At 41.9% G+C, this 26,453-nt stretch overlaps 1 protein-coding gene across 1 annotated transcript in view; it reads left to right on the top strand.

The window, feature by feature from the left end:
- The first annotated feature begins 637 nt into the window (after positions 1–637).
- mapk8ip2 (mitogen-activated protein kinase 8 interacting protein 2) overlaps positions 638–26,453 on the top strand; it is a 47,229-nt gene continuing 21,413 nt past the window's right edge. The window contains exons 1-5 of the mRNA XM_069907704.1: positions 638–1,165; positions 10,771–10,876; positions 17,092–17,295; positions 17,830–17,905; positions 23,214–25,931. Coding sequence (XP_069763805.1) covers positions 1,101–1,165; positions 10,771–10,876; positions 17,092–17,295; positions 17,830–17,905; positions 23,214–25,931 — 3,169 coding nt within the window. The 5' untranslated portion in view covers positions 638–1,100. The remainder of the gene's footprint in view (positions 1,166–10,770; positions 10,877–17,091; positions 17,296–17,829; positions 17,906–23,213; positions 25,932–26,453) is intronic.

Raw genomic sequence — 26,453 nt, 5'->3', positions numbered from 1 at the left:
TGTTTACTGAGCAACGCCATCAGAAAACTGGTATTTGAGACAAATGGTCTTTGCCAGTGATTGTTTAGTTAAAATCAGGATCTGCATGGTGAATAGGCAATCATGCATATCAACTCGAAGAAGAATTTAATCTTGAATTAATTCACAAAGTGAAGTCATGCGAATCAGTAGTCGTTGGAGATCACCCTCCCTTCACTGTCACCTCGAGCCTCTTCACATTTCCCTTAAGACTTTAAACTGAGCCTTGACTTTCGTTTGTGGGTATTTCATGGACGGTGAAGGCCTTGCGGCTGAAGGGGCGGGGAGAATGAATGATGGAGGAATCGGATCTTCTTGGAGATGCAAGCCACTCTTAAATGTTTACCTGGTTTGATGTTAAACGGTGTTGGAGAGCGATTGAGGATGTATAAATGCACATTCAGTTCCGTGGTCTGGTTCACTTCTTGTCGCCCTGATTATTTGGTCCACCTCGTGACCGCATTGTTGATCTTTCAGAACCTGCAGCTGTGGACAGCGCTCGCTTTGCTTGCATTTTCTCTGAAGCTGAGAACAAGTCTGAGTATCACTCCAAATGGAAACTCGGGCCATTCGCAAAGATGCGGGGTGGAGGGAGGGAGTGTTGCGAGAAAAATCATGTTCTCTCCCATCTCCATCGTGACGTGTTAATCCCCCCTCCCCCTTGTTTTCTCTGCAGCACCCCTCTGCACAAAGTGAGGAGCTGAATGCAGCAGGATCGGAATTGGTTTGCAATGCGGTTAGGTCAAAGCTAGCTCTGCAGCCACAACAACAAACCATCCTCCTCTGGAATCTCGAGGCTAACTCGCCCCCAAGAGCGAAGGATAATCCATCCCGGAGTCCGGTGGTGATGCAGCCGAGTTCGCTCCGCAGTACTGGTCGCTCCCTTGTAATCTCATAAATCGTATTGCTCCAACTGGGCCTGGCTAGAAATTAAAGTGTTAATGCCTTGTTCCTACTATCGGAGCTCCTGATGCTTTTGAAGAACCCGGATTGCGGTGTCTCCTTGAATTGAAAGCTTTGATTGCAAAGCTCCCCTGAATTGCAAAGCCTCTGTGTCCTTGGGTTATTTTTTGCGTCAGAAGATGGCGGATCCCACTGAGATGTTTTCACTGTCAACCTTCCACTCCCTCTCCCCTCCAAGCTGCAGGTAAGAGGAGATACTAGATGTATCATACATGTAATGTATCCTATATGTATCATCTGTGTAGTTCTACACAGAAACTGGTGTTATTAACTAACGGAGACAATGTGTCATCTGATGGTTAGGGCTTCTTTTAAATTAAGAATTTGTTGAAGAGTACATTGTTACACGCTATTCGTTGGGGAATATCCCAAGGATAAAAACGCTGCAGGCAATAACTGAAACTGCTAAGCTAAGTCAGTGGTGGACCTAGCAGAATGGCAGTGATATTTGCGTACGTTTGATAACACAACAGATTGTCCCGGGGCGATTATAGGTCCTCCGGCCTGTTCTGAAATAAGGAACTCAATGTTTAATGTGATCGGAGTTATTTATTTCCCAGTGGAGTTTAATTAACCCTTTCGTTATTGCCGACACCCTTCTACGGACAAACACACCCAGACACATCGATAGAGCCAACTATGCAATCGTCCATTTACGTGTACACAGCCCAACTGTTCAGATGCTTAACAGCACGCATTGATCTAAAAACGTACACATCCCTTCATCCAGTGATACATCATAGCAACCTGCACATTTAATAAGACATAATAGCCCAAGGTGTTTTATTGCACTTCTGCCATGCAAAATTAAGCCACTGAGGATAAGGACAGATCACTGAAGCCAACAAAAAAAAGAACATCTTTGAGAGAAGTAAAAGGTATCTAGGGGGAATCTCCATAACTACATGAACAATACAATATAGGGAATATAGATACTGTTAGATAAAGATAGGTGTGAGGAAGCTAATGTGGACTGTAAATACCACTACAACCCTCTCAAGATGAGTGACCAGTTTTTGTTGTTAACAGTAAATACCACTACAACCCTCTCAAGATGAGTGACCAGTTTTTCTTGTTGACTGTAAATACCACTACAACCCTCTTAAGATGAGTGACCAGTTTTTCTTGTTGACTGTAAATACCATTACAACCCTCTCAAGATGAGTGACCAGTTTTTTGATGTTGACTGTAAATACCACTACAACCCTCTCAAGATGAGTGACCAGTTTTTGTTGTTGACTGTAAATACCACTACAACCCTCTCAAGATGAGTGACCAGTTTTTGTTGTTGACTGTAAATACCACTACAACCCTCTCAAGATGAGTGACCAGTTTTTGATGTTGACTGTAAATACCACTACAACCCTCTCAAGATGAGTGACCAGTTTTTGTTGTTGACTGTAAATACCACTACAACCCTCTCAAGATGAGTGACCAGTTTTTGTTGTTGACTGTAAATACCACTACAACCCTCTCAAGATGAGCGACCAGTTTTTGTTGTTGTTTTGTAATCTACATCATATGAAAAGGTGAGAAACGTTGAAGAACCATAGAACACTGCAAAACAGAAACAGACCCTTCTATTCTGTCCCAAACTATTATTCAATCTTGTTACACTGCCCCACACTCGGTCCATATCCCTCCCATCTGTGTGCCTGTTCAAATTTTTCTGAAATGTCAAAATTAATCCTCCATTTACCAATTAAACTGGCAACTCGTACCACGCTTCCTCTCCTCTCTGCATGAAGCGGTTGTCCCTCATGTTCCCTTTAAACTTTTCCCCTTTCACCCTTAACCCATGTCCTCTAGTTTTTGTCTCATCTTAAAAATGTAATGAAGTTGAGGAATACCATTCTGCAACTGGGAAATAGGCAACTGGAAGCACCCCCTCTAATGACAGAATGATGAAATCTGGGGAAGGCCATGAGACCAGACAGAAGAATGCAGAAATCCTAGAGCATTTTAGGAATGGCGAAGATTACAGAGCAAGTTAAGGAGCTAAATCAGGGAAGGATTTGAAAACATGGGTAAGATTTTTTTAATCCGTGATGGTCGTGACACAGAAGGGTGATAGTGGATTAGAAAATGAGCATGAGTTTACATTGGTCTATGACAGGCTGCCTGCCAAAAAAACAAATTGGAAAAAGTCAAACATTAGAAATAGCCTGTCAAGCCTGCTCCTCTATTCATTAATATGCTGGTTGATCTGCTTCCGGACTTGACTCAAGTCTATCTCTCTGTGTCTTAAATATGTCTAAAAAGGCAGCCTCTGCTACTTCATTGGGCAGCAAATTCCAGATTCATTACTCTCTGGAAGAAGCAGTTCTTCCTTGTCTCTGAGTTAAATCTACTCCCCTGAATCTTGAGGCTGCATCCCTTAGTTTTTGTTGAATCTAAAGGTAGCATATGTCTGAAAGTGATCTTTATGATGGAAATGGATTGGGGTAAGACGCTTGGGATTTGGATAGTCTTGCTTCAGGGAAGTGGAATGAAGTTGGTGGCTAGGGGAAAAACGTTGTGATTCGTTCAAAGAAGTGGGTTCACTTGTAACTGAAGGAAATGTCTGCTAAAGTAATGATGGAAATTGATGCCAAATTGAAGCAGTAGTGAGATTGTTTGAGATGTGGTGAGGTAGAGCTGAGCACTGTTGTCACCAAGGACAGCATGTCGATGAGCAGTAGGAGGGGGCTGAGCCTTGACATCTGGACAAAGAAGAGAAGAGCCCACTCAGGGGTTTTCCAGTAATGAAACCGGGCAGGAGTAATTCCACCCAGTTACATGTCACAGGAGATTTTTGAAGAAGGGTGGTTTAGTCAAGTATAATTATACTGGGCTATTTTTATACAAGGTCAGCAGATGCTGGAGGACTAGAACAATACACAAACACTAGAGGAACTCGGCACATCACACAGCATCTGTGGAAAGCAATAGGCAATCGGCCTTTCATGCCTCAGTCCTTCATCAGGAATCCCAAAATTTGACCAGACATCCGAATAAGAAATTGGAGAGGAGCACAGGCTTGGGGTGGAGGAGTGGGGGGGGGGGGGGGGGGGGGGTTGGAAATAAAGGAGCTGAGAGGGGATAGGGTAAGGAGGCAGAAACTGAGAAAGATGTTCTCTGAAAAGTGAAGGGAAGGAATGGAGAGTTAGTGAAAGAATGGGTGATGACAGAGGAAGGAAGGGATTCAGAGAGATGAAGGAAAGCAAGGTGGGGAGAAAAATGAAAAGGGGAGGGGGGATTATCAGAAATTGGAGCAGTTGTGTCTGGTTGGAGAATACTAAGATGGAATATAAGATGTTGTTCCTCCCATTTACATGTGGTCTCAATCTGGCAGGACATGAGGCCTTGGATAGGCATGTCATTGTGTGAATGGGTTATGGATTCGAAGTGGCTGGCCACTAGGAGGTGTATTACCTGACACTAACTGATCTTTCAATCACTTATCTGTACCTACCCCCATTTAAGCACACTTGTGTGCAAGCATGGACATAAAGCAGGAACAGACCATGAGGACAACAATGCCTGTGCTGTCTATGTCAATCTAAATTAATACCATCTGCCTGGTCCTAGTCTATATCCTATTTCCTAAAAACACACAGAAATGCTGGAGGAACTCAGCTGGACTTGCAGCGTCCATAGGAAACATTACTGATGTTTCGGGCCTGAGCCCTTCTTCAATCACAGGGTCAGCACCTTTGTGTTTCACTTCACATCCTATTTCCTGCCTGTTAATGTATCTGTCTAAATGGTGCTATTGTATCTGCTTCTACCACCTCTCCTGGCAATATGTTCCACAAACCCACCACCTTCCGAAAATAAAAATTTGCCTGGTGATCTTTAAGCTTGCCTCCTCTAGCCTTAAACCTCTGCACTCTTGTATTTGACATTTACATTCTGGAAAAAGATCTAGGTACGCATCATGCTTTTAGATACTGTACTTGTATCAGATGCTTCCTCATTTTCCAACACTCCAGCAAAAGCAATCCAAATGTTCCAGCCTTTCCCTACACCAAATTCTCTCCAATCCAGGCAATATACCTTCAGACTTTACATCCTAAAATGCAGTGACCAGAACCAAGCACATATGACCTAACCAAAGTTTTGTGCAGTTGCAACATGACTCCCCAACTTTTGAACACAATGCCCTGGCTATTGAAGCCAAGCAGACCATGCATCTTCTTTACTACCCTATGAATTTGTATGACCATAGCTCTGATCAATGAAGTCGGGAATGCTGTACACCTTTATTTGCAAAGGATTTGTTCAGCTGCAGCAAGTAAGAATTTTGATGCATGTGTATGTTGTACAATGTATATGACAACAGACCCTTTATCATTGAATTTATTTGTTCTAGTTTTCCCATTGTATGGCCATTTGTGCATGTCCCCTTGAAACTTCTTATTCACATCCTCAGAGCTTGCTGTCATTTTTAATTTAGTGCCATCTAAATATTAAGTACACAATTCAATTAATTAATTCAAATCATTTTCAAAGGCAGTGGAATTCTGAAGTCCCGGTCCAATCTAGATTGTCATATCAGATTCTACTAGTTGGCAAATATTTCTTTGTTAACAATTTAACTAATAAAGACCTCACTTGGAGTACTGTCTACAGTTTTGGGTGCCTTATATAAGAAAGGACATGCTGGCGTCGGAGAGCATTCAGAGAAGATTTTCTGGAATGATACCGGGAATGAAAGAGTTAGCATATGACGAATGGTTGTCAGCTCTTGGACTGTACTCATTGGAGTACAGAAGAATGAGGGGATCCTCATAGAGGCATTTCAAGTGTTGAAAGGCTTGGATGGAGTAGATGTGACAAGGATGTTTCCCATGGAATTTAAAGAGATGCATAAAAATGTCTTTAGTCAGAGGATCATGATTCTGTGTAACTTTTTGCCACAGATGGCTATGGAAGCGAGGTTTTTGGGTGTATTTAAGGTAGAGATTGACAGATATTTGATTAGTCAGAGCATTAAGGGCTATGGGGAGAAAGCTGGGGAGTGGGGCTGAGTGGAAGGATGGATCAGCTCATGATTAGAATGGTGAATTGGGTGTAAATTGGGTGACATGGATTTGTGGGCTGAAATGACCTGTTACTGCTCTATGTCTAAATTTTTTTAAAAATAATAATTAATTAAAATTGAATGAGCCTAGTGAATTCCCCTCTGTCTATGATGTGTATTACCTTTAAGATAAGGAGACCAAGATTGTGGATCACACTCCATGTATGAATAGCTGGTATTTAAGCCCCAGTCCAGGACACTTCAGTCCCTTGAATTTCACCATTTCCTTGTTTATTTCCATTGCTTTCTGAATGGCCAGTTTTCAATGCATGCCAGTTCCACATATTTCCACATATTTCAAACTTGCTGTCCAACCTCCTGTCTGGGATCTATTTCAAGTCATGTTTATTTGTCATTCATACCATAAATATTGCAGTGTACAGTGAAAAATGAGATAGCGTAGCTCCAGACCACTGAGCTGGTTACTTACATGGATAAATTACATTGGAGACTTTTTATAAATAAAATTACATAAATATCATATTGTATGCCAGCCCTGTGCACCCCTGGAGTTCAGAAACCTCATGGCTTGGGGAGAAAGCTGTTTTGCGATCAGGTCATGAGGGCCCGAACTCTTCGGTACCTCTTCCCGAATATCAGGAGGGAGAATAGATTGTCGGAGGGGTATGTGGAGTCCTTCGCAATGCTTATAGCTTTCTGCAGACAACAGCTGTTATAAATGTCTATCGTGGCATGGAGAGAGATCCCAATGATCCCTCAGCAGTCCTTACAATCCGCTGCAGTGATGCAGTTATATGGGATGCTCTTAGTGCATCCCCTGTAGAATGTGGTGAGGGTGAAAGTTGAACTTTCCACAACCTCCACAGGAGGTAAAGGCATTGTTGGGCCTGCTTGACAATGGATCTGGTTTTGGGGGGCCAGGTGCACACCAAGGAATTTGGTGCTCTGGACTACCTCGATGGTGGAGCCATCGATGGTCAGTGAAGAGTGATTCCTCCCAGGCTCTCCTGAAAACAACCACCATCTCTTTTATTTTGTTGATGTTCAGGTGTAGGTTGTGGTCTCCGCACCAGTCCGTTAGTGATTGCGCCTATTCTCTGTAAGTCATCTCACCTTTCTTGCTGATGACCTTTACCACGTTTGTGTCATCAGCGAACTTGATGATGTGGTTAGAACTGTGTCTCACTGCACAGTCATGCATCAAGTTCACCTCCTTTTTCCACCCATTGGATGTGATGCCTGTTGCCTGGGGTCCAATATCCAATTATGCCACTTTACAAATGTGTCCAATGACTGAAGCTGGTTTTGACCCCTCTCTTCTTTCGTGGACTAATTCTTGGACGAGTCCCTGCATGGAATGTCACTAAATATCCTTGTAACTCTTGAAGCTTTAAACCAGAGGAGCATTTCAAGTCAGAGTATCAAATGGAAGTTCTGCTCAGACTCCTGAAGAACCTGAAGTAATAAGGTCTCCCCCTGGACCTTCCAAATTGCACATAATTGTGGAGAAGCTGAATGATGTAATGTGTTTACAGGAGGTTATGTGCTCCAATCCAGAGAGGAGCACGTTTGATTTGTGTAATTACTTTTCTTGCTCAGCCATTTTCATTTCCAAAGGCTCTGAGTCGTTCTGGATCCTCTGATTCCCAGGCCATTGGCTGTCATCTTGCACTTTGGGGAACACAGCTATGATTTGTGTGTGTGCCTAGGTTAGTGAGTCTCAAATAAATATTGGAAGCTGGATGGACTCACAGTTGAGCAGATCCTTAAACACAGAAAGTAAGGGTGTATAAACTTAGTGAAAGAAAATGATTGCAAGGTATTTGTGCACAAAAACTGATATGAACCCATGCTGATTTCTTTCCTCTCTATTTTAAACCCATGATTCCTGACCTCTCTGGTTGAATTTTACCCAGTGTAATCCCTCTCATCTGTTTACTTCTCTGATCCTTTAGTATACCATTCAATGTAATACAATTCTGCTTTTCACACTGATCTTTTAACATTTCATCCAATTTAATTGTGCTCAATCCCTTTAATATTGAATCTAATATCCTGTTCATATCCTATATCATTTACTATCCCACCTTGTCTAATTATGAGTCAGTGCAAGGCAGATTCATGCACCTGTTCCCAGCATTATTCCAGTAATCATATTGTGGCTTAGGCTAATATAACCTTTAAGTGTGATGTCAATCCAATGCAATACTCCACATTTATTCTGACTAAGGTTATGTACAGCTAAACATTATATTCTGTTAAGATAAACTCTAGTCAAAATGAGGCTTTGTTCAAGTTCATCATTGCCTCTTGATTTGCAATCGTAGACCTGCCAGCACGTAGAAATATTGTTAATTCATTGTTCCATCGCTTTTGATGAATATATTTTCAACTTATATTTTCTATGCTCTTTTGCCTGTCTTAAAAACTTGCCTGCCACCTTTTCTATTTGTCCAGGTTCAAAGCTAATAATTTAATTTACCTTTGTATGGCCTTAGCCATTTGAGATCTCATCCTTACTGACCTTGGTAAATGGATTCCGATATTCCTGTTTCTCTGAATTTTGTATATAGAATCTTTCTTGTCCTATTCTTTGAAAATTTATCATGAATTGTATGTCTCTTTTTAACCGTGCAATTCTTTTGTTGCTGCCAATCTATAATCACCAGCAATCTGCAATCACCAACTTCCATTCTCTTTTTGCCATCCACTCCCCTTCTCCACCATCTGTTTATAGCTAAGTTGATGTAGTTCCCTCAATTCCCAGAACTGGCTATCGTAGGCTGCGGGTCACTTGTGGTCAAAGGATCCACACAGACTGCGGGCTGCTGGATACTGGTTCATGAGGTATTGGATTCAAGAGGGTGCTGAGGGCAGGAAGGGATCCCAAAGGCCCTCTGGCACTGAAGGTCTCCTGATCAAGTCAGAGGCTTGTATCTGAAGTTCGGGTTGCAGCTGGAGAGGGAGCGGGAGTGCTGGTGGCAAATCCATGGGCATTCATTGACTCTGAAAGGACTCTCTTTTGTTTCTCTTTTTCTTACTGTAAAGTGCACCGGGCAATACAATAGTGACTGTCTGCCTTACAGCACAGTAGGGGAAATTTGTTTTAGTTCATGACAATGAAATAATCTTGAATAATTAACTGAAGACATTGATTGTATAAATTCACGCATAATTAATACAATTGTGAATGTTGGTAATCTGAAATAAAAACAGAAAATTTTACCAGTTTAGGCAGCATCTGCAGAAGAAAGAAACATAGCATTTTGGGACAATGATCCTTGAAGCTCTCATAATTGATCCTGTGTGCTAACACATTTGCAGAAAAGGAGACAGAGGGAAAAGGTTCTTCATAATCTGTTAAACAATTCTGAACTTGTTGAAGCTATGACATGTTCCGATTCTCAGTTCATGATCTTTCTTGACACTGTAGAACCTCGAGGCAATTGCTGAGAATGTGGGTTCAGCTCTCTGCACCATTGGAATTGGGGAAGGAGCTTTGGATGACCAGGTTGATTTCTTACTTCAACATGCATCCTGCAGTCCTAGCCCTATTCAAGTCCTCACCTGGGTCAGAAATGGTGCATTGCTATGGCATTCAAGCTTCCCCCTCCATTCCTCCCCTCCCTTTGCCTCCTAACCCATGTACACATTATGCTGGGTAACTCAATTACCTGCTGAGCTCTGATAGCACCTTTATCCCAGGATGGGAGGAACAAACACCAGAGGACATTTGTTCAAAGTGAAGGGAGAAAAGTTGAGGAGAGACGGTTTTTACACACACCGTTATGGGAGCCTGGAATGCATTTCCAGGGGTGGTGGTGGAAGCTGAAGTCACTTAAGAGACTTCAGCAGGTCCATAGATGAAAGAAAATAAAGGGTCATGAGGTTGGGAGGTTTGGGTTTTTTTTTTGGTAGGTATAAATGGGTTGGCAGTATGTACTGAAGACTGTGAACTGTAGTTAATTATTTCTGAATGACGTGAAGAATTTGCGGCCACTTCCTTTACAAACAATATAAGAAATGGAGTCCAACTGTGATTGTGGTATAAAGTGCAATCTGTTCTCCACATAACTGACCAGTATCTAGTATACTCTTGCTCAGAAGGCAGCAACTCTTTATGTTGAGTCTGGTGCCATTGCTGAACTAAGCATTCAATTTCAAATGAGGGAATAAATAACTCGAGGAGACTTGGGTCGGGTGGTATATTTTGTGCACCTGAAATATTAAACTCGGTGCAGTCCTGGTGACAGGACAGGAATGTGTCGCTGAGGTGGGCCTATTTGAACCATCTGGACACGATCAGACCGAAGAGCCATTGATATAAGGCAGTGGTTCTCCACTCAAATACCACCTTAAGTAGTCCCTTACTAACCACAGCCCAGCTAAAGAATGAGTGGGGCGGGGAGGGGGGGGGGGGGGAAAGAGGGTTGAGAACCACTGGTATAAGGGAATTGGATGTGAGAGGTTGAGTTGAATGCAAGTATAATAAAGACTTGATTTCATCAGGCCTCTGACTTGAGAGCTAACACCCTCCTCCCATCGTTTGTGATTCCCATCAGCTGTGAGAAACCTTCTCCACTGCAGAAGTGCTAGGGTACGTGCAGCAACAGCCATGGTTGTGTGAGATGTGTACAAGAGGACCGAGTTGTGTTGTGCTGCTCTGCAATATCCACGCATGCAGCCCAGTCCACTGAGTCCATTTGTGTTTGGTTTATAATTTCAAGCCATTGTGGTAATGTTGTGTTGCTTCTTCTTGCTAGGCCTGCACATGACATCAGCTTGGAGGAGTTTGATGATGAGGATTTGTCAGAGATTACCGATGATTGTGGAATTGGGCTGAATTATGACTCTGATCTGTATGAGAAGGTAAGGGGCATTCACCAGTCCCGTTCTTTATGATTTAAACGTTATTCTACTTTCAAATTGCACACATGGGAGGGGACCGGTTAAAACTCTTCTGATTGGAGCCATACCAAAGATCTGGCTATATAACTACAAAGTCAATGAGTAGTGAGAATGGGGAGTACAAAGTTGATTTGCGTCCACTTAAAAGATGACATATCACACACCCACAACACCTCCTCATTAGTCAAGAACCCAAGGAGGTTGAGGAGGGCAAGGCAACTGGCCACCATCCTATCAATATTCCATAGGAGCCCAATAAAGAGTGTCCCAGCGAGCTGCATCAAAATGTGGTTTGGTCGATGCAAAGCATCAGATTGGTGGTCAGTACGGAGGATGTTTAAAATTGCTGAGAAGATCACTGGGATCTCCTTTCCCTCTCTTTTGGACAAGGTCTGACCTATACAAAAAGGATGGGCTGCATCCGAACTGGAGAGGGGCCAATATCCTGGCAGGCAGGCTTGCCAGAGCTGATGGAAGGGTGGTGGGAACCTGAATGAGAGGGCAGAGAATAAGGCAGTAGGTGAAAAGGATGATGCAATGTGTTGTGGGTTTGTGAGGAAGGAGAGGCGGCGGGGTTGGGGTGGGGGGGGGGGGGGGGAAGAATAAATGTCATCGGTTGAAGGGTTTGAAATGTGGCTCCTCTTCAATGTAAGGAGTATTCGGAATAATTTTTTATGTTTATTTTTTAATTTAGAGATACAGCACAGTAACAAACCCTTCCAGCCCACAAACCCGCGCTGGCCAAATACACCTACGTGATCAATTAACCTCCTAACCCCGTATGGCTTTGGAAGGAAACCAGAGCACCCAGAGGAAACTTGCGCAGACATAGGGAGAACGTGCAAGCTCGTTACAGACAGCGCTGGGTTTGAGCCCAGGTTGCCTGCTGCTGTCATAGCATTGTTACATTAACCACGCTGCCCTACTAGTTTCTAAAAGCTAATTCTATTTTATTTTCTGGATGCTGGAGGAAGTACTTCCGCGTATTGTGTGCAGTTTTGGTCACCTAATTACAGGAAAGATATAAATAAGATAGAAAGAGTGCAGAGAAGATTTACTAGGATGTTGCCTGGACTTCAGGAATTGAATTCTTGGGAAAGGTTAAACAGGTTAAGTCTTTATTCACTGGATCATAGAAGAATGAGGGTAGATTTGAGAGGTATTTAAAATTCTGAAGGGGCTAGACAGTAAATGTAGGAAGGCTTTTTTCCCACTAAGGATGGGTAAGGGGTGAAAGGGGAAAAATTGAGGGAGAACTTTACGCAGAGAGTTGTGGGAGTATGGAACAAGCTGCAAGCTGAAGTGGTGAATGCGGACTCTATTTTCACAGTTAAGAAGAATGTGGACAGGTACAAGGATGAGAGAGGTATGAGGGACATGGACTGGGTGGTGGTCAGTGAGACTAGGCGAAAGAAATGGTTCAGCTCAGACTAGAAGGGTTGAAAGGACCTGCTTCTGTGCTGTAGTGATCTATGGTTCTATTCCTGATTTTAAGACAACATTTATTTGAAATATTATTTGAACTCCTCAGGATAATGACAGCTTTAACAAAACATTGCTATATCAGTGGCTTAGTGGAGAGTGACATCAGTGCCATTAGTAGCCTGGGTCTCATTCCTAGAAGGCAGATTCCTTATGTTGATTCCCAGCTGACAGTAACCTCATAGTAGTCTGGTGCCCAAATTCCTGTTCCATTCTCAATCTCAATATTGCTGCTCCTTGACACAGGTCAACCAACATATGCCCAAATTCCAGATCCATTCCAAACTGCTCCCTGTTCCATTTCTCAATTGTTGGCTTTGCACCAAACATGAACCCCCCAGTCAGCAGTAAGCATAAGCCCATTGTGTTAGTGATCCAAGCCCCAATCCCAGCCAGCTGGCTTGGCTTTGAGCTGATGCATCTCAGGAATGCATCATTTTCTTTTTGCAAAAGCAAGCAGTTTGTGATGGGAATTTGGGAACCGCTACATTCTGCATTGCTGATATCAATCACCACTTTATTTTAAAGTCAAACACCAGCCTTCATCTGTACTTCCTGAAATCAATGCAGTGCAAAAGCATTGCTAGCCACAGTGAAATGGACAACAGTGCATGTGGAGGATATTTCTTTTTGCTCTATAAATTATTGCTAGTTTTCATGACAAATGTGGAGTTAGTATATTTTCTACAGCTTTACTTTGAGGGTAGCTAGATCTCAACACCTTACTGAGCCACATGTCTGAGAAGGATTAAGGGGCCAAGCACTGGGCCGGCAGGGAGTTTGAAAGAAATGTGAATCAGCCACTTGAGTAGACTCTTTGCAGTCCCCCCTCTCTGGGCTGACCAGCAGTCTCTCTCACCTCTTTTACACATGGCAAAAACAAATTGAAATCAAACTGCAGACAAATTAGAATCATCACTGCTGACAGGAAAATGTCCGGTGTGATGAAGCTGTCAGCAGTCAGTCAGTTGCTCTCACTCTCCGCCATTTCACCCCCCCTCCCCCCACTCTCAGCGATTCTATTACCTAGGCAATAAGCAGATTTGGCTGAATTATTCATGGGCTGCAGGGTTCATTAGTGAAACAAGAGCAGTCTCTCAGGAGTTGCAGCTCCAGGCAGAGAAGATTGAGTTTCCTTCACAGTGCTGATTCAGCTTATTGATTTCCTCGTGTTATCGTTTAAAAAAAACGTTCCAGACATTTTGTCCTTATTTAAAGGGTCTGGTATCTTTGAATCTGTCATCCACGGATCTGCTTTGACCATAATAACCCTATAGATCTGATGAACCTGGGTGATTTAATGAACTGATGCTTCACCATCACAAGCATGTGGAAGGGAAGTGAGGGTGTGGTCCCTTGTTCATGCACAATTCGATCTGGAGATGGTGCATGGGTATTTGTTCTTAATAAGGAAGTATGCAAGTGAAAATCTTGTGATATCCGTTGAGCTAATGGGGAGAGGTGGGCTGGAAATTGGTATGTTGTATCCCTTTCTCTGACAAAATAGAATGCAATCTATTCAATTTGGTAGCTATTGGACACAGATTGCACAGACATGCATTGGATGCCCTGTTCAGAACATAGACTTAGATATTCAGAGCAGCTATCTGAAGCAGACATCTGGTCCCTTGTATATGTTAATGAGAACATGCTACAAAATTAGACTGATCCTGATCCAAGAAGCTCTGAATTGTTCCTTGGCTAACATCTAATATTATTATATTTTTAAACCTTTCTGTAGAGTCAGGCTGAGTAAGAGCTTCCCTGTTCTCCCATTGCCCTGCCCCCCCCACCCCCCACCGCCCCATCAACCTTCCAGAATTCTCCAGAGAGTTTTGAACAGTGAGGTAAGTAGCCAGAAATCAAATGATTGCCTGGATCTTGCCAGACCTGAACCACTGCCTTTGGTTTCCCCACCTACTTGTGATGGATGCGAAGACATCTTGCTGGCTGTCTTCATTCTCAAATCAATGTCTGAATGGTGACTTGGCTTTGACCAATGCAGTGCAGAGTCCTGTCCTGGAACACCCCTTAGAGACTGATGGAAGGCGAAGGCACACACGTATACAAGTTGGAAGGAGCAGGATGTTCCTCAAGCCCACTATGCTACCAAATAGCCAGCTTAGCCATGATCTTATAACTTGAGCGCCACACTTCCATCTACCTGACTTGCACTGAACTAATTCCAGCACATTAACATCCTTCCTTCAATAGAATGAGCTTGATTGTACTCTCTCTTCTAGAGATGATTTCAACAGTCACCAATATTAATTAAAGCATACATTTTCTACATTTTTATCACTTCTTTCATAATGAGTGATAATATTGTTAAGATTTCCTCATGATTTGTTGTAACTACATACTAATTTGTTGCCATTCATGCACTCTGACACCCAGATCCACCTGCATCTTGGGTTCTGCAAACTCTCACCGTTTATATAAAATGCTTCTTACTTTAGCAACCAAATACATTTTCCCCACACTATAATCAATTTGTAGATCTATACCCACTCATTTCACCAAACTTCCATCTTTTGTCAGTTTTGTCATGTATTTTAATAGAATTTTAAAATTTCTGTTCAGAGACTTTTAAAAAAAATGAAATTTAAATAAATAAAAACTGCAAACTAATAAAAATAATTGAAATAAAGTCAACATTTTGAAATGATTAGAAGCTTCAAACTAAAGCAAAATAATAAAAATACAATGTGTCTTCCCTTTTGATTCCCGATCTTCAGGTTAGGCTTCCAAATGACCCTGAATGAGGTCGAACTGGAGGAAATTACAAGTTTTTGGGATTTACCAAATTAATACTAATAAATCACAGCAGGACTGAAACCTGCCATTGGACTTTGTGGGCAGTATAATGATGGATCTTAGTGTCAGTTTCAGAACACTCTTTCACCAAGAGAGTAATGAATCTGTGGAACAATCTACACAAGAGTGCTGTGGAAGCTCAGACCATGAAGATATTCAAGAGGATAAATAAAATTAAAGATGCCTGAAGCAGCATGATGACTGAGTAAAGCAGGAAGTGAACCACAAAAGGAAAATTTATTGCAGCTTTAGCAAGAGAGCCAATAGGATTTTCAGATTTCAGATTTTTTGTCATGTACATAACATCATATACAATTCTGAGATTCCTTTTTCCTGCAGATACAGCAGAACTGGTAGTGCAAAAAATAAAATGTACACAGCGTAAACAAATAAAAGAAATATAGACAGATAGCGGATGTAAACAAACAGTGCAATACAGAGAGGACAAAATAAAGTGCACAAGTAAGAGTCCTTAAATGAGTCTCTGATTGAGTTTGTCAATGAGGAGTCTGATGGTGGAGGGGTAGCAGCTGTTCCTGGTGGTGTGAGTCTTGTGGCACCTGTACCTCTTTCCTGATGGCAGCAGCAGGAACAGAGTATGTGCTGGGTGGTGGGGGTCTTTGATGATTGAGGCATTTTACTTTGGCAGTCCTGGTGTGATCATTAAAATTACTCCTATTCTGAAAACAATTTTGGTGCCTTTGATTTGTCCTGCAATTTCTCATCACTCCCTAGATCGATTGTTTTTTGAATGGTCTTCTTCTGTGGTCAAAATGTTTCAACACCTTTGTAGCTGCACAGAACATCTCTGGGCCCTAATCATCAACCTGCTTCCCAGCTTCAGCTTATTGTTTTCTACTAACCAGCACTAAAAAGCTCACTTTTCAATATGAGATTGTAAACTGGGGTGGTCAAACCGCAGTTTGTGAGCCACATGTTAACGTCTAACGTGCAGCTTGCGGAAATGTGTTGGCTGAGACAGGAATTGAATGAGCCTGTGCTCACAATGTTAGGTTTAATTGGCGTGGCTTGCGATTGCGTGATTGCAGCTCTCCAACATTTGGCCAACTGCCCAAAATGGTGCATCACTTCTGGCCCTAACCTCTCCAATGCTTCTCTTCCCTGTTCCACTCTCCACTCTGCGTCATCCCTTCCTGGACTAACTTGCAATTATTCCACCTTCTCTAACCTTCATTGACTCAAATAGTGCCTTTACAATATTTGGACTGTCTTGCAATCTTTTTCCAAATCACCTGCCTGTGTTTTTTCTTGACTCAAAATATTGATTTCTCCCAGCTTATTACTCCTATGTTCTAATTATAATCAAATAAATTTAAAGCACCAAAGAAGGCTTTATTATTGTCTGTATCACTTTCATGTCAAATGAAAAGAGGCGTTCTGTCTCTGTTTAAAGCTTTGTAGGTTTGGTGACGCAGGCTGCTTATCCAAGTACATTAAATGTCATGTGAGTTTCTTCATCTGCTGCTCCTTCAGGCAATTGATTCCAGACCTCTGCCACTCTGGGGGAAAAAAATGTGCTTAACTCTTCTCCTGTCCTTCAATATCACCTTAAATCTTTTTCCTCACTATTGACCACTCTGCTCAGGGAAACCTATCCTTTATTTTCTCCCTCTCAACTCCACTCACAACGTTTACATGTGATTGATTGCCCCTCAACCTGCTTTGTTCGAAGAGAACATTCTGGCTTATTTTCCTCACAGCTCTTTCTCTCAGATGTGTCTTCTGCTAGCTTCCAAGACTCCAAAGCACTGATTCCACTGACCTTGCACTGGTTTCTGTGTACTTGTTTCAAAATGCCTCTCTGTTGGTTTGCCTTGTGTTGTCTGAAGCATTCTCTGTGCCCCCTCTCTCTCTAGGACTGTTTGATGCTGGATGTGAAGGGTGCACCACAGGCTGTGACCGAGGTCTGCTCCTTCCAGGATGATCTACAAGAATTTGAAATGATCGATGACACTGATGACATGGAAGAAAGAGAGTTGCTGCCCTCGCCTTCTGCTACAAACGCTCAGCAGACTCGACCTACAACCTTGAGCATTGCCACACCCCTCTCCCACTCGCAGGTTGGTGGGACACCGAAGAGCTTCCAAGAAAATGATGTTAGTAATAGTTGAAGATCATTCCTGCAACCTGGCACTGCTTTGATATTTGGAACTGCCCTTTGTCAAAGAGATTTTTAAACCTAATACTTGAGGGGTACACTGAATGTCAAAATTGGTATTGAGTTATATAAGCAAAGAGGGCTTTGAGATCACCCTCTGAAGTTAACTGAATTGATTTGAGGCGCTGAAATTAAATTTAAATCACCTCCAGGCAAACTTTGGCAAGTGACCAAACAATCAAATATTTTTGATTATTGTTCAGTGAACACCTCTAACCCTCACCACTCATTTACCTCCTTCTTTCCTCTGCACCCCAAATCATTCAAAATGGCACAATTATGAAATAGCCTACTGCGAGTGACAAATGAGGGTGAAAAGGAAAAAAACTGAGTGGATTACTTGTGGCAAGTAGCAGACTGTCACCGACCGGTACATCATTTCAGGTAGTGAGATATGGTATTCAGCAAATGTCAGAATTGTTCCTTTTTATTTCAGGATTCTCTCAATAACAATGCCAGTTTCTCTTCAAGGAAAGCTAGCTGGCAAGATACCTTACTCCATTCCTCTAGCGGTGAGTACCAATCTATTTCTAAGCTCTTTTCCCATCCAGGGCGATTATTAATTTTGGTCAAAATAGAGGGATCTACTCATTGCATTTCCTTATTGGCTGAGGTTCACCTGCAATATTTTTTAGCCAATTCTGCTTGCAACTTTTTGCTTATTACACTTGTTCTCTGCTATTCAGTAGTGACCCACTTCACCAATCAGGCAAGTACTTCAGAAACTCAAGGGAAGTTTTAACATTTTCATACATTTCTGGACTCAGTTTAGCTCCTTTTTGGTCTGAAGGCAAAAATGAAGGCTTGGGAGTTGGGGCTGGATAGCTGGCAGGCTGCAAATGATCGATTTCTGCACAAAATGAGTGTTTTTCAGAATGGAGCAACAGATGGAGTGGGACTTGCAAGCAGTTTTCCACAGTGTATTGCTCTATAAAATGGAGAAGAGCAGTTTTTTTCTGAGTATGTCCTGGCTGCAGTAACCTGGGATCTCCAGGCCCCATCTCACTGACTTGCTCCATTTAATTTCCAACAGCATGACCCCCACACTGCCACCTATCTGATGCAGAAGAGAATCTTGGGGAAATCTCTCTCTTTCGTGGCACGTGCACTAGTGCTACATCCATCTGTCATTTAATAATTAAAGTCACTGACCATGAAGATAATTTTCTAGTGATATGCACTGATTACAGTTGACTACTGTTCCATGGTTTGGAGTAGAAGTAGTTGCATGCACTTGATATAACGAGACCAGTGTTTCAGCTCACGCAGCACCCTGTTTTGTGTTTCAGATTCAGATTTGTTGGCAGAATACATACATGACATCACATACAACCCTTAGATTCCTTTTTCCTGTAGGTGTGGCAGAATTACCACTAATTAGTAGTACAAAAAATAAACTGTACACAGCATAAACATGTAAACAATGAAGACCTGTAAATAGATAGTGAATGTAAACAAACTGCAATACAGAGAGAATGAAAGAAAAGCAATAAAGTGCACAATTAAGAGTCCTTAAATGAGTCTCTGATTGATTATGTCGTTGAGGAGTTTAATGGTGGAGGGATAGCAGCTGTTCCTGAACCTGATGGAGTGAGTCTTGTGGCACCTAAACCTATTTTATGATGGCAGCAGTGAGAACAGAGCATGTACTGGGTGGTGTGAATCTGATGATTGCTGCTGCCCTCCAACGGCAGTGTTCCCTGTAGATGTACTCAATAGTAGGGAGGGTTTGTCTGTGATGTCCTGGGCTGTGTCCACTACATTTTGGAGGGCTTTACACTCAAGGGTATTGGTGTTCCCATACCAGACCTTTATGCACACTTTCCACCACACCTCTGTACAAATTTTCCAAGGTTTCTGGTGTCATACCAAACCTCCGCAAACTCCTGAGGAAGTAGAGGCTGATGTGTTTTCTTCTCGACGCCAATAGTTTGTTGAGTCCAGGAAAGATCCTCCAAGATGGTGATTCCCAATAACATAAATTTGTTCACCCTCTTCACCTCTGATCCCCCAATGATCACTGGATTGTATGTATATCTCTTGCTTTCCTGAAGTCAACAATGAGTTTTGGTGACATTCAGTTGGTTGGTGTTGGTGCACCATTCAGCCAAGTTTTCAATCCCCATCCTGTATGCTGGCTCATTCCCTTCCTTTATACAACCCACTACTGTGGTATTGTCAGCAAATTTGTACAAATTTACCATCATCTACATTATACACTCATTAAAGTCCACTGTTTCTAATAAATCTGTCAATTTACTATAAGATATCTTCCTGCTGTATCTACAATTGTGTCCAGTATTTTCACACTAGAAAAGTTTTATCTATCAATATTGCTGTACCTTGAGCTATTACGGTTCCTACCAAATCCTTTTAATTTTTCATGTTCTTTTTCTGTCAAATATGTTTCTTGTAAAAAGGCAATATCTATTTTTGCCTTTTTCATATACACATAATTTTTTCCACTTTATTTGATTCTGCATCTCATTAATATAATAATACAATTCAGTTTTCCAGCCATTAGATCTCTGTACTAAATCTACTAACCATCCATCTTTCCACTCCCATCTCTCTCATTTTTACAACATTAATATTATATTTCTTAATGTTCTTGATATATTTATAAAAGAAAACCAGAAAAAGATAGAACCATCCCCCCCACCAAGATGTACATTATTGAAAATACATCTTTAAAACCCTTATCTATACGAGTTGCAGTCAAAACCATAGCAGCACTCATTATTCCGTAGAAGTTAGTCCTTCACTCCCAACCAACTCTCTCGAATTACTGTTCTGTCCCTTGTTGCATTAGATTTAGATGATCTTTACCATTTACAATTTTTTACTTATTTATAGATCCTCCAGGTTAAAACTTTCCTCCCTAATAATCTCTCTCAAAAAAATTTTTTTTACTATTTCCTTTTTCCCTCTCTATATTATCAGCTATAATCATTCAGTATCGTCTCTCATTTCAGACATCACTCACTGCTTGCCTCTTTCTCAGACAATGAGTCTGCAAACACCTTTGCCTCATTGGGTTCTATTTTTCCCATCTGGAACAAAAACTTTCAATACTGCTGGATACCTTAGGACAAAGGCATAGTCTTTCTTCCATAACACATTTTCAACAGCATTGAATTCTTTTTCTTTTTTTCAACAAACCAAAACTTACATCAGGGTAAATTAATGGTGATTGTCTTTCCCTCACTTGCTTCACCGTCAGTTCCAAGATCTTTTCTCTCTCTTCAAAGTGAAGCAATTTAACCAAAATTGGACGTTGCCTTTGATCTGGTTGTGGCTTCAGCCATAACGCTCTATGAGCTCTTTCAATCTCAATATCTCCTTGAAATTCAGTTACAGCCAAGGATTGCGGAATCCAACGTTGCAAAAACTTTTGCTTCTTGACCTTCATCGCCTTCAAGTCCAATAATTTCTATATTATTTCTTCTACTAAAATTTTCTAAAATGTCAATTTTTTTAGTTAGTTGATCTTCTGTTGCAGCTGCTTCCGCTTGAATTTTTTTCATCTGTTCTTTAACATTTTGAATTTCAAATTAATTTCCTTCAATTTATTCTTACACAACTTCAAATTTCTTATCTACTTGCTGCATCATTCTTTCCACCTTCTTTGCAAAATTCTTATTTTCAACGATACTCTCATTACACTTATTAAACTTCTGCTGTCAATTGCCCCAAAGATTGTTGAAAATTTTCCATATATTTCTTCATTTCAGCTGTAAATATACGTCTCTTTCATTTTTTTCTATCTTTTTAGTATTACCTCCTTGTTGTAGATGTAATTCCTGTTCTTCTTGGTCTTCATCCTGATCACTGGAGCTGGAAGCTTCTTGGGCTTTTTTAAAAATGGCCTCCATTTTTTTCTGTGCTCTGTGCATGTTCAGTGTCAGTTCTTCTCCTGTGGCAGGCAGCCATTGTCGGGGGAGACCTTGTACAGCAATGTACAATCTCCCCAGCTCCAGGCTTTTCTCCATGGAGGCCTACCTTCCAGATAGCTCCAGGATCCTTCTTCAAGGTAGGCCTGTGGTGGTACACCACTGGCCTACTGCAGGGGGCAACACCTGTACCTGCAGGAGTGTACCGCCAGCCTACTGCAGGGGGCAACCTCTGTACCTGCAGGAGTGTAAGGGGACAGGACAACACCTGGCCAGCTGTCAATCAGTCAGCCTGAAGGGATCAAGCCCCACCCGGTCGGGTGTCAATCACCCTCTGGGATAGAAGGCTGCGCCGGCCTCCCAAAGCTCACTCAGAGTTACTGCAGCTACAGCCAGCCTGGCTCTGTGGAAGTCTTTGTGGATTAAAGCCTGTTGTACAGTCTTTACCTTGTGTGTGTCTGATTCTGGCTAACAGTGCACCACAAGGCCTCACTTCCTTAACTGTTTCTTTTTCTTGTTCAATTTCTTGAGGAGTTACAGTTGTTTTTTTTCTTTCTTTGGTGACATTTTGTGTTGTTTATTGGATCTTCCAACAACTTTTTCTTTTATTTTTAACTTCTTCAACCTTTATTAACTTTTTTGAAACTTTTTCGGAGAGAGAAGGGATTCACAGTCTAACCCCACGTCATCACGTGGCACACCCCCCTGAGCTAGCACAGTATTAAGTCTACATGAATAGAGTTGCTTCACTCATAGAAAGCTGCCCTCTATGTGGCTGCAGGTTGGTTATCTGCACAAGCACTTTCACTCCGCTGGCACTCCTGCTACTGTGAGACTGCCTGTGGGGGGGGGGGGGGGGGGGGTGGGTAGTATTTGCTGGACTGGGGTGAGTGGTGCAGCTACTCCATGTGGGAGATGTGTGGGTTGGGGTTCCACGGTGGCTGGTGTGGTGAGTGAGGGTGATTGCTGTCTTCCCACTTATTTAGCTGCATACCTCTTCCCTCAGCCAGATTTCCCTTTTAAAAGAAATTCAACAGCCGGCAACTACTGTTGGGAGAAAAGTTTTCAGTAATGACTTGGGTAACATTGTGCCTACGAATTAATGAACTTCATTAATTCATCATTCATCATTTTGTATTTAAATATCCTTTTAATATGAAATATTGTAAGAATATCATCTTGGTGCCAAGTCCCTATTCCCCCAGTTTCCATAGATTTAATGCTTTGAATTGAATAGTTTAAACTTGCAAAAGAACACAAGAAATAGGATCAAGAGTATGCCATCAAACCTGTCGAGTCTACTCTGCCATTAAATTATGGCTGATCTGGGCCTGGACTGTGCTCCATTTACATGCATCTGCCCATTCTCCATAACCCTTACATTCCCCTATTATTTAAAAATCTATTCAGGTCTTAAATACAGATTCACTGCTCTCTGGGAGAACCAGTTCTTACTCACCTGAATCTTCTGAATCTCCTTGGTCTAGTTTTTCAGAAACATACCCCCCACCACCCCACCCCCCCCAACTCTGCATTCAAATGTATCTTTGTCTCTTAATTTTCTTTTACTATGTTTGCACTAAAGGCACTGAATCAGGAGGTTGTATTTTCAAGCTCAACTCCACTTTCATTCACAAAAAAAAGTGGTTATTTCTCTGCAATACTGAAGGTAAAGGTTATCACTTTTCATAAATCTGGTGCCTTGATCGATATTTATTTATCAACAAATGTCACTAATGCAGATAATCTGTTCATTTATCTCGTTGTTTGGAACATTTTGCTCTGAATCCATTAAACAGCTGCATTTCTTTCCAAAAATAATCACTGCATTACGGAAATTACCTGGAAATAAAAGGTATTGGGATCTACAGAGACTTGAATGATATATCCATTCTTTTGTTTAACAGAATCTCATTTGTCCTTGCAGGTCATTTAACTCCTCCACACCAATGCATTCAAGACAGTGTCCACCCTGGTGAATGGTGCACGACTTCCCTTAACTCTGAGCCACATAGCAATGGATCACAACTAAAACACTCGGAGACTGCCTCAATCCAGTCACCTCTGAAACCACTACTGTACGATTTTGAGGGAAACCGACGGGATACTCTGGAATACGGTAACAGCAAGGCTGACCAACTCATAGAGGATCATAATAATAATGTTGTATCGTCATCATTGCCATATCCATCATTGCATGCAAAGAAAGAACTTGCTAAACACTGTCTCTCTCCGACAGGGTCTTTTGGTTTTCATAGGAAGTCACCAAGCCCCTTCGCAGAGTTGGAACCAGCTCATGATGGCAATGTACATCCAACTAATGCAACAGACAATATCACATTTACAAGCTCAGACACAGAGCTGGATCAGGACCTGTCTAACAGCAGCTCCAAGGAACACTATTTCCCTGGTTATAGATGCAATGAAACATACACTCTAGCCTCTGAATTGGGGATTAATATCGAGGTTGAAACTGATCACCACTTTGCTGCCACTAGTAAATGCCTTTCATCCTCCAACCTCAGCAATGGCACCTGCACTCCTGTGTCTGATGCAGAGTTGGAACAAGAATTTGGAGTTGAGCTTGCAAGTAAACCACACATGGAGCAAGCTGCTTCTGTGACGCTCCTTCTCGAGGGAACCGATTTGAAATCTGCTCCCAACATGACCTCGGAATTGGACCCTGACCCCACAACACAGGTGGCTCCTGACCACCATGGACAGCCATCCAGCTCCAATAGTGACACCAATTCTCCTTCCTCTGACCCGGGCATTGTGGCAGATCTCACCACAAAAAGCAGCAAAAAATTCATCCAGTCATACCAAATGGATGATGGTGGTTCCTCCGGTTCTGACTCGGAACTAGAGGAACTGGAAGAAAGGCATGCATATGAGAACAGTGCTGCGTGCAACATGATTTCTTCTATCTCTGAGACCGAGTTAGATCTTACCAGTGAGAGTAGCAGTGGTAGGTCATCACACTTAACAAACTCGATTGAGGAAGCAAGCTCACCGAACTCTGATCCTGAGATTGATTGGGAGGGTGAAATCAGTACGAGTGTAAAAAACCGATTATACTCATTGAAGATGGCAAACAGTCCCAGCATCAATTCTTTGGAACCAGTTATCGAATGGAACCTTGATAGCAGGTATACGGGGGAATTCCTCAGTGCTTTGGATCAAAACCATACAGATCTTCCCACAGAACTCATAGAGTCTGAACAAATAACTGACGCAGTTACTTGCATCATTGATGGATCTTTCCAAAACCCTGATGAAGTTAAAGATGAGTTTACTTCAGCACAAGCTTCAAAGTTCACACCAGACAGTCAGAATGAAGAGAGTGCTAGGCCAACATATCTAGATATTGTTCCAAATCAAGGACTATCTCGTGTTCCAACCCCTAAATCACAAATACTTGAGAATAGTGAAGAGAACAGTGATGATGAACTGAATGATTCTGATTCTTCATGTTCTGATCAAGACTCAGATCCTGATCTAAGTGAAAGTTCTGACTCTCCTTGGCTTCTCAGTAACATGGTCAACACAATGATCTCACAAGGCTCACACACTGTCAAAGACGAGTACTGGCTGCGGACAAACTCATTCAGTGAGACTACTTCCTCGTGCTCTGACATCGAGATCGAACCAGTCAATAACATTGAAGTATTGCCCTCTTCAGGCCATCAGGTCAACTTGGACACAGAAGCCTCTGAGGCCACAGATATAAATCTAATCAAAATGAACAGTAACAATAAGCTTGGTGACTCTCTGTGTCCAAAAGTGAAAGAGACTGGAGTCGAGGAACTGGAGTCAGAGCAAATTCCTGCTAATAAACCAGCAGCAGTTTACATGGCTTTGAGTAGCCCACCTCCTGACAGAATCTCAACAGGGGATGGTTGCAGTGTGATGCTTACTCCAACAAGAGTAGATTCCTGTCAAACACTAGCAGGCCTCGAATTTGATTTAAGGAACCTTTGCACAGCTGCATGTGACCACACAGGAGCCACACAGGCCACTGTTCCAGGCTCCACTCTAAGCTTCAAATATGAAGAGTCCATTGATTCCCTCCAAGGGGCAAAGCCAGATCAGAATGCCAAATCTCCATATTCCAAAGAAGAGCAAGGTGCATTAATTCTAGAAGACAAATTGACTGAACTCAGTAAATCTTCAAGACCTCCAGCCTTAGAGATCAAATCAGAATCATTAAACAATGAAACTAACTCCATCAGTAAATGCTCAAGTCCATTTTCTCTCTATAATGCAACCCCCAAAATACCCATGTCATATAGTGATCCGTCAAATGGACCTTTCAGCCTAAAGGAACTGTCTCCATTACACAGGACAACCAGCACACATCTAGACCAGTCACTGGCCTATGACTCTATTAAGTATACACTGGTAGTAGATGAGAACACTACTTTGGACCTTGTTAGTTTGAAGCGCTGCACATCTATTTTGAGCGATGACAGCGAGGTCTCAACACTGTGCGAACACTGTGAGTTGGAGATGGACAATGAGTTTGGAGACTGCATGCAGAGGCAGGATGCTGAGAATTCATCGGAAGATTCATCGCCTGAAGCTGATACACAGTTTTCTAAGAAATTTCTCAATGTTTTTGTCAACAGCACTTCTCGATCTTCCAGTAAGCTGTGCTGTTAAATTGCATGTTTCAATATGTGCATTGTGGCAGATCCATTATGAACAATGTACTAATGTCTTTCCACATTGACTGCCCGTATTTCAAATTAACATGATTTGCTACTTTGTAAACTTTGTAATGTAAATGCTGAAGATTCCATGTGAATGGCGAAGTTTAATTGAAACAATAGTTTTTCAGCTTTAATAATCTGCTGAGACAGAGAAATTACATCATTATGCCTGTAACAGGGCTGAATATGACAGTAACTAAATCAGGCATGAAGGCTAGTGTGAACAGGCAGGTGAAGCTTGAGTTGATCTCTTTGAAGCAGAGAAATTAAACAGTAGTTTTGACAGTGCAAAATCATGAATGGTTTTGACAGGATAAATAACAAACTGTTTCAGTAACAGATGGGGCATGGATTTAAGATGATTTTAGTATATGTGGAGACGGGGTGGGGATATTAGATTTGGGGCAAAGAGGTAATTGTTGTATAGCAGTGAGGATGTTTGGGAATTGGGTGAT

Source organism: Narcine bancroftii, chromosome 13 (genome assembly GCF_036971445.1).
Source record: "Narcine bancroftii isolate sNarBan1 chromosome 13, sNarBan1.hap1, whole genome shotgun sequence".
Classification (NCBI taxonomy): Eukaryota; Metazoa; Chordata; class Chondrichthyes; order Torpediniformes; family Narcinidae; genus Narcine; species Narcine bancroftii.
Note: the sequence above shows the minus strand (reverse complement) of the source record. Positions and strands in the feature narration are given on the sequence as shown.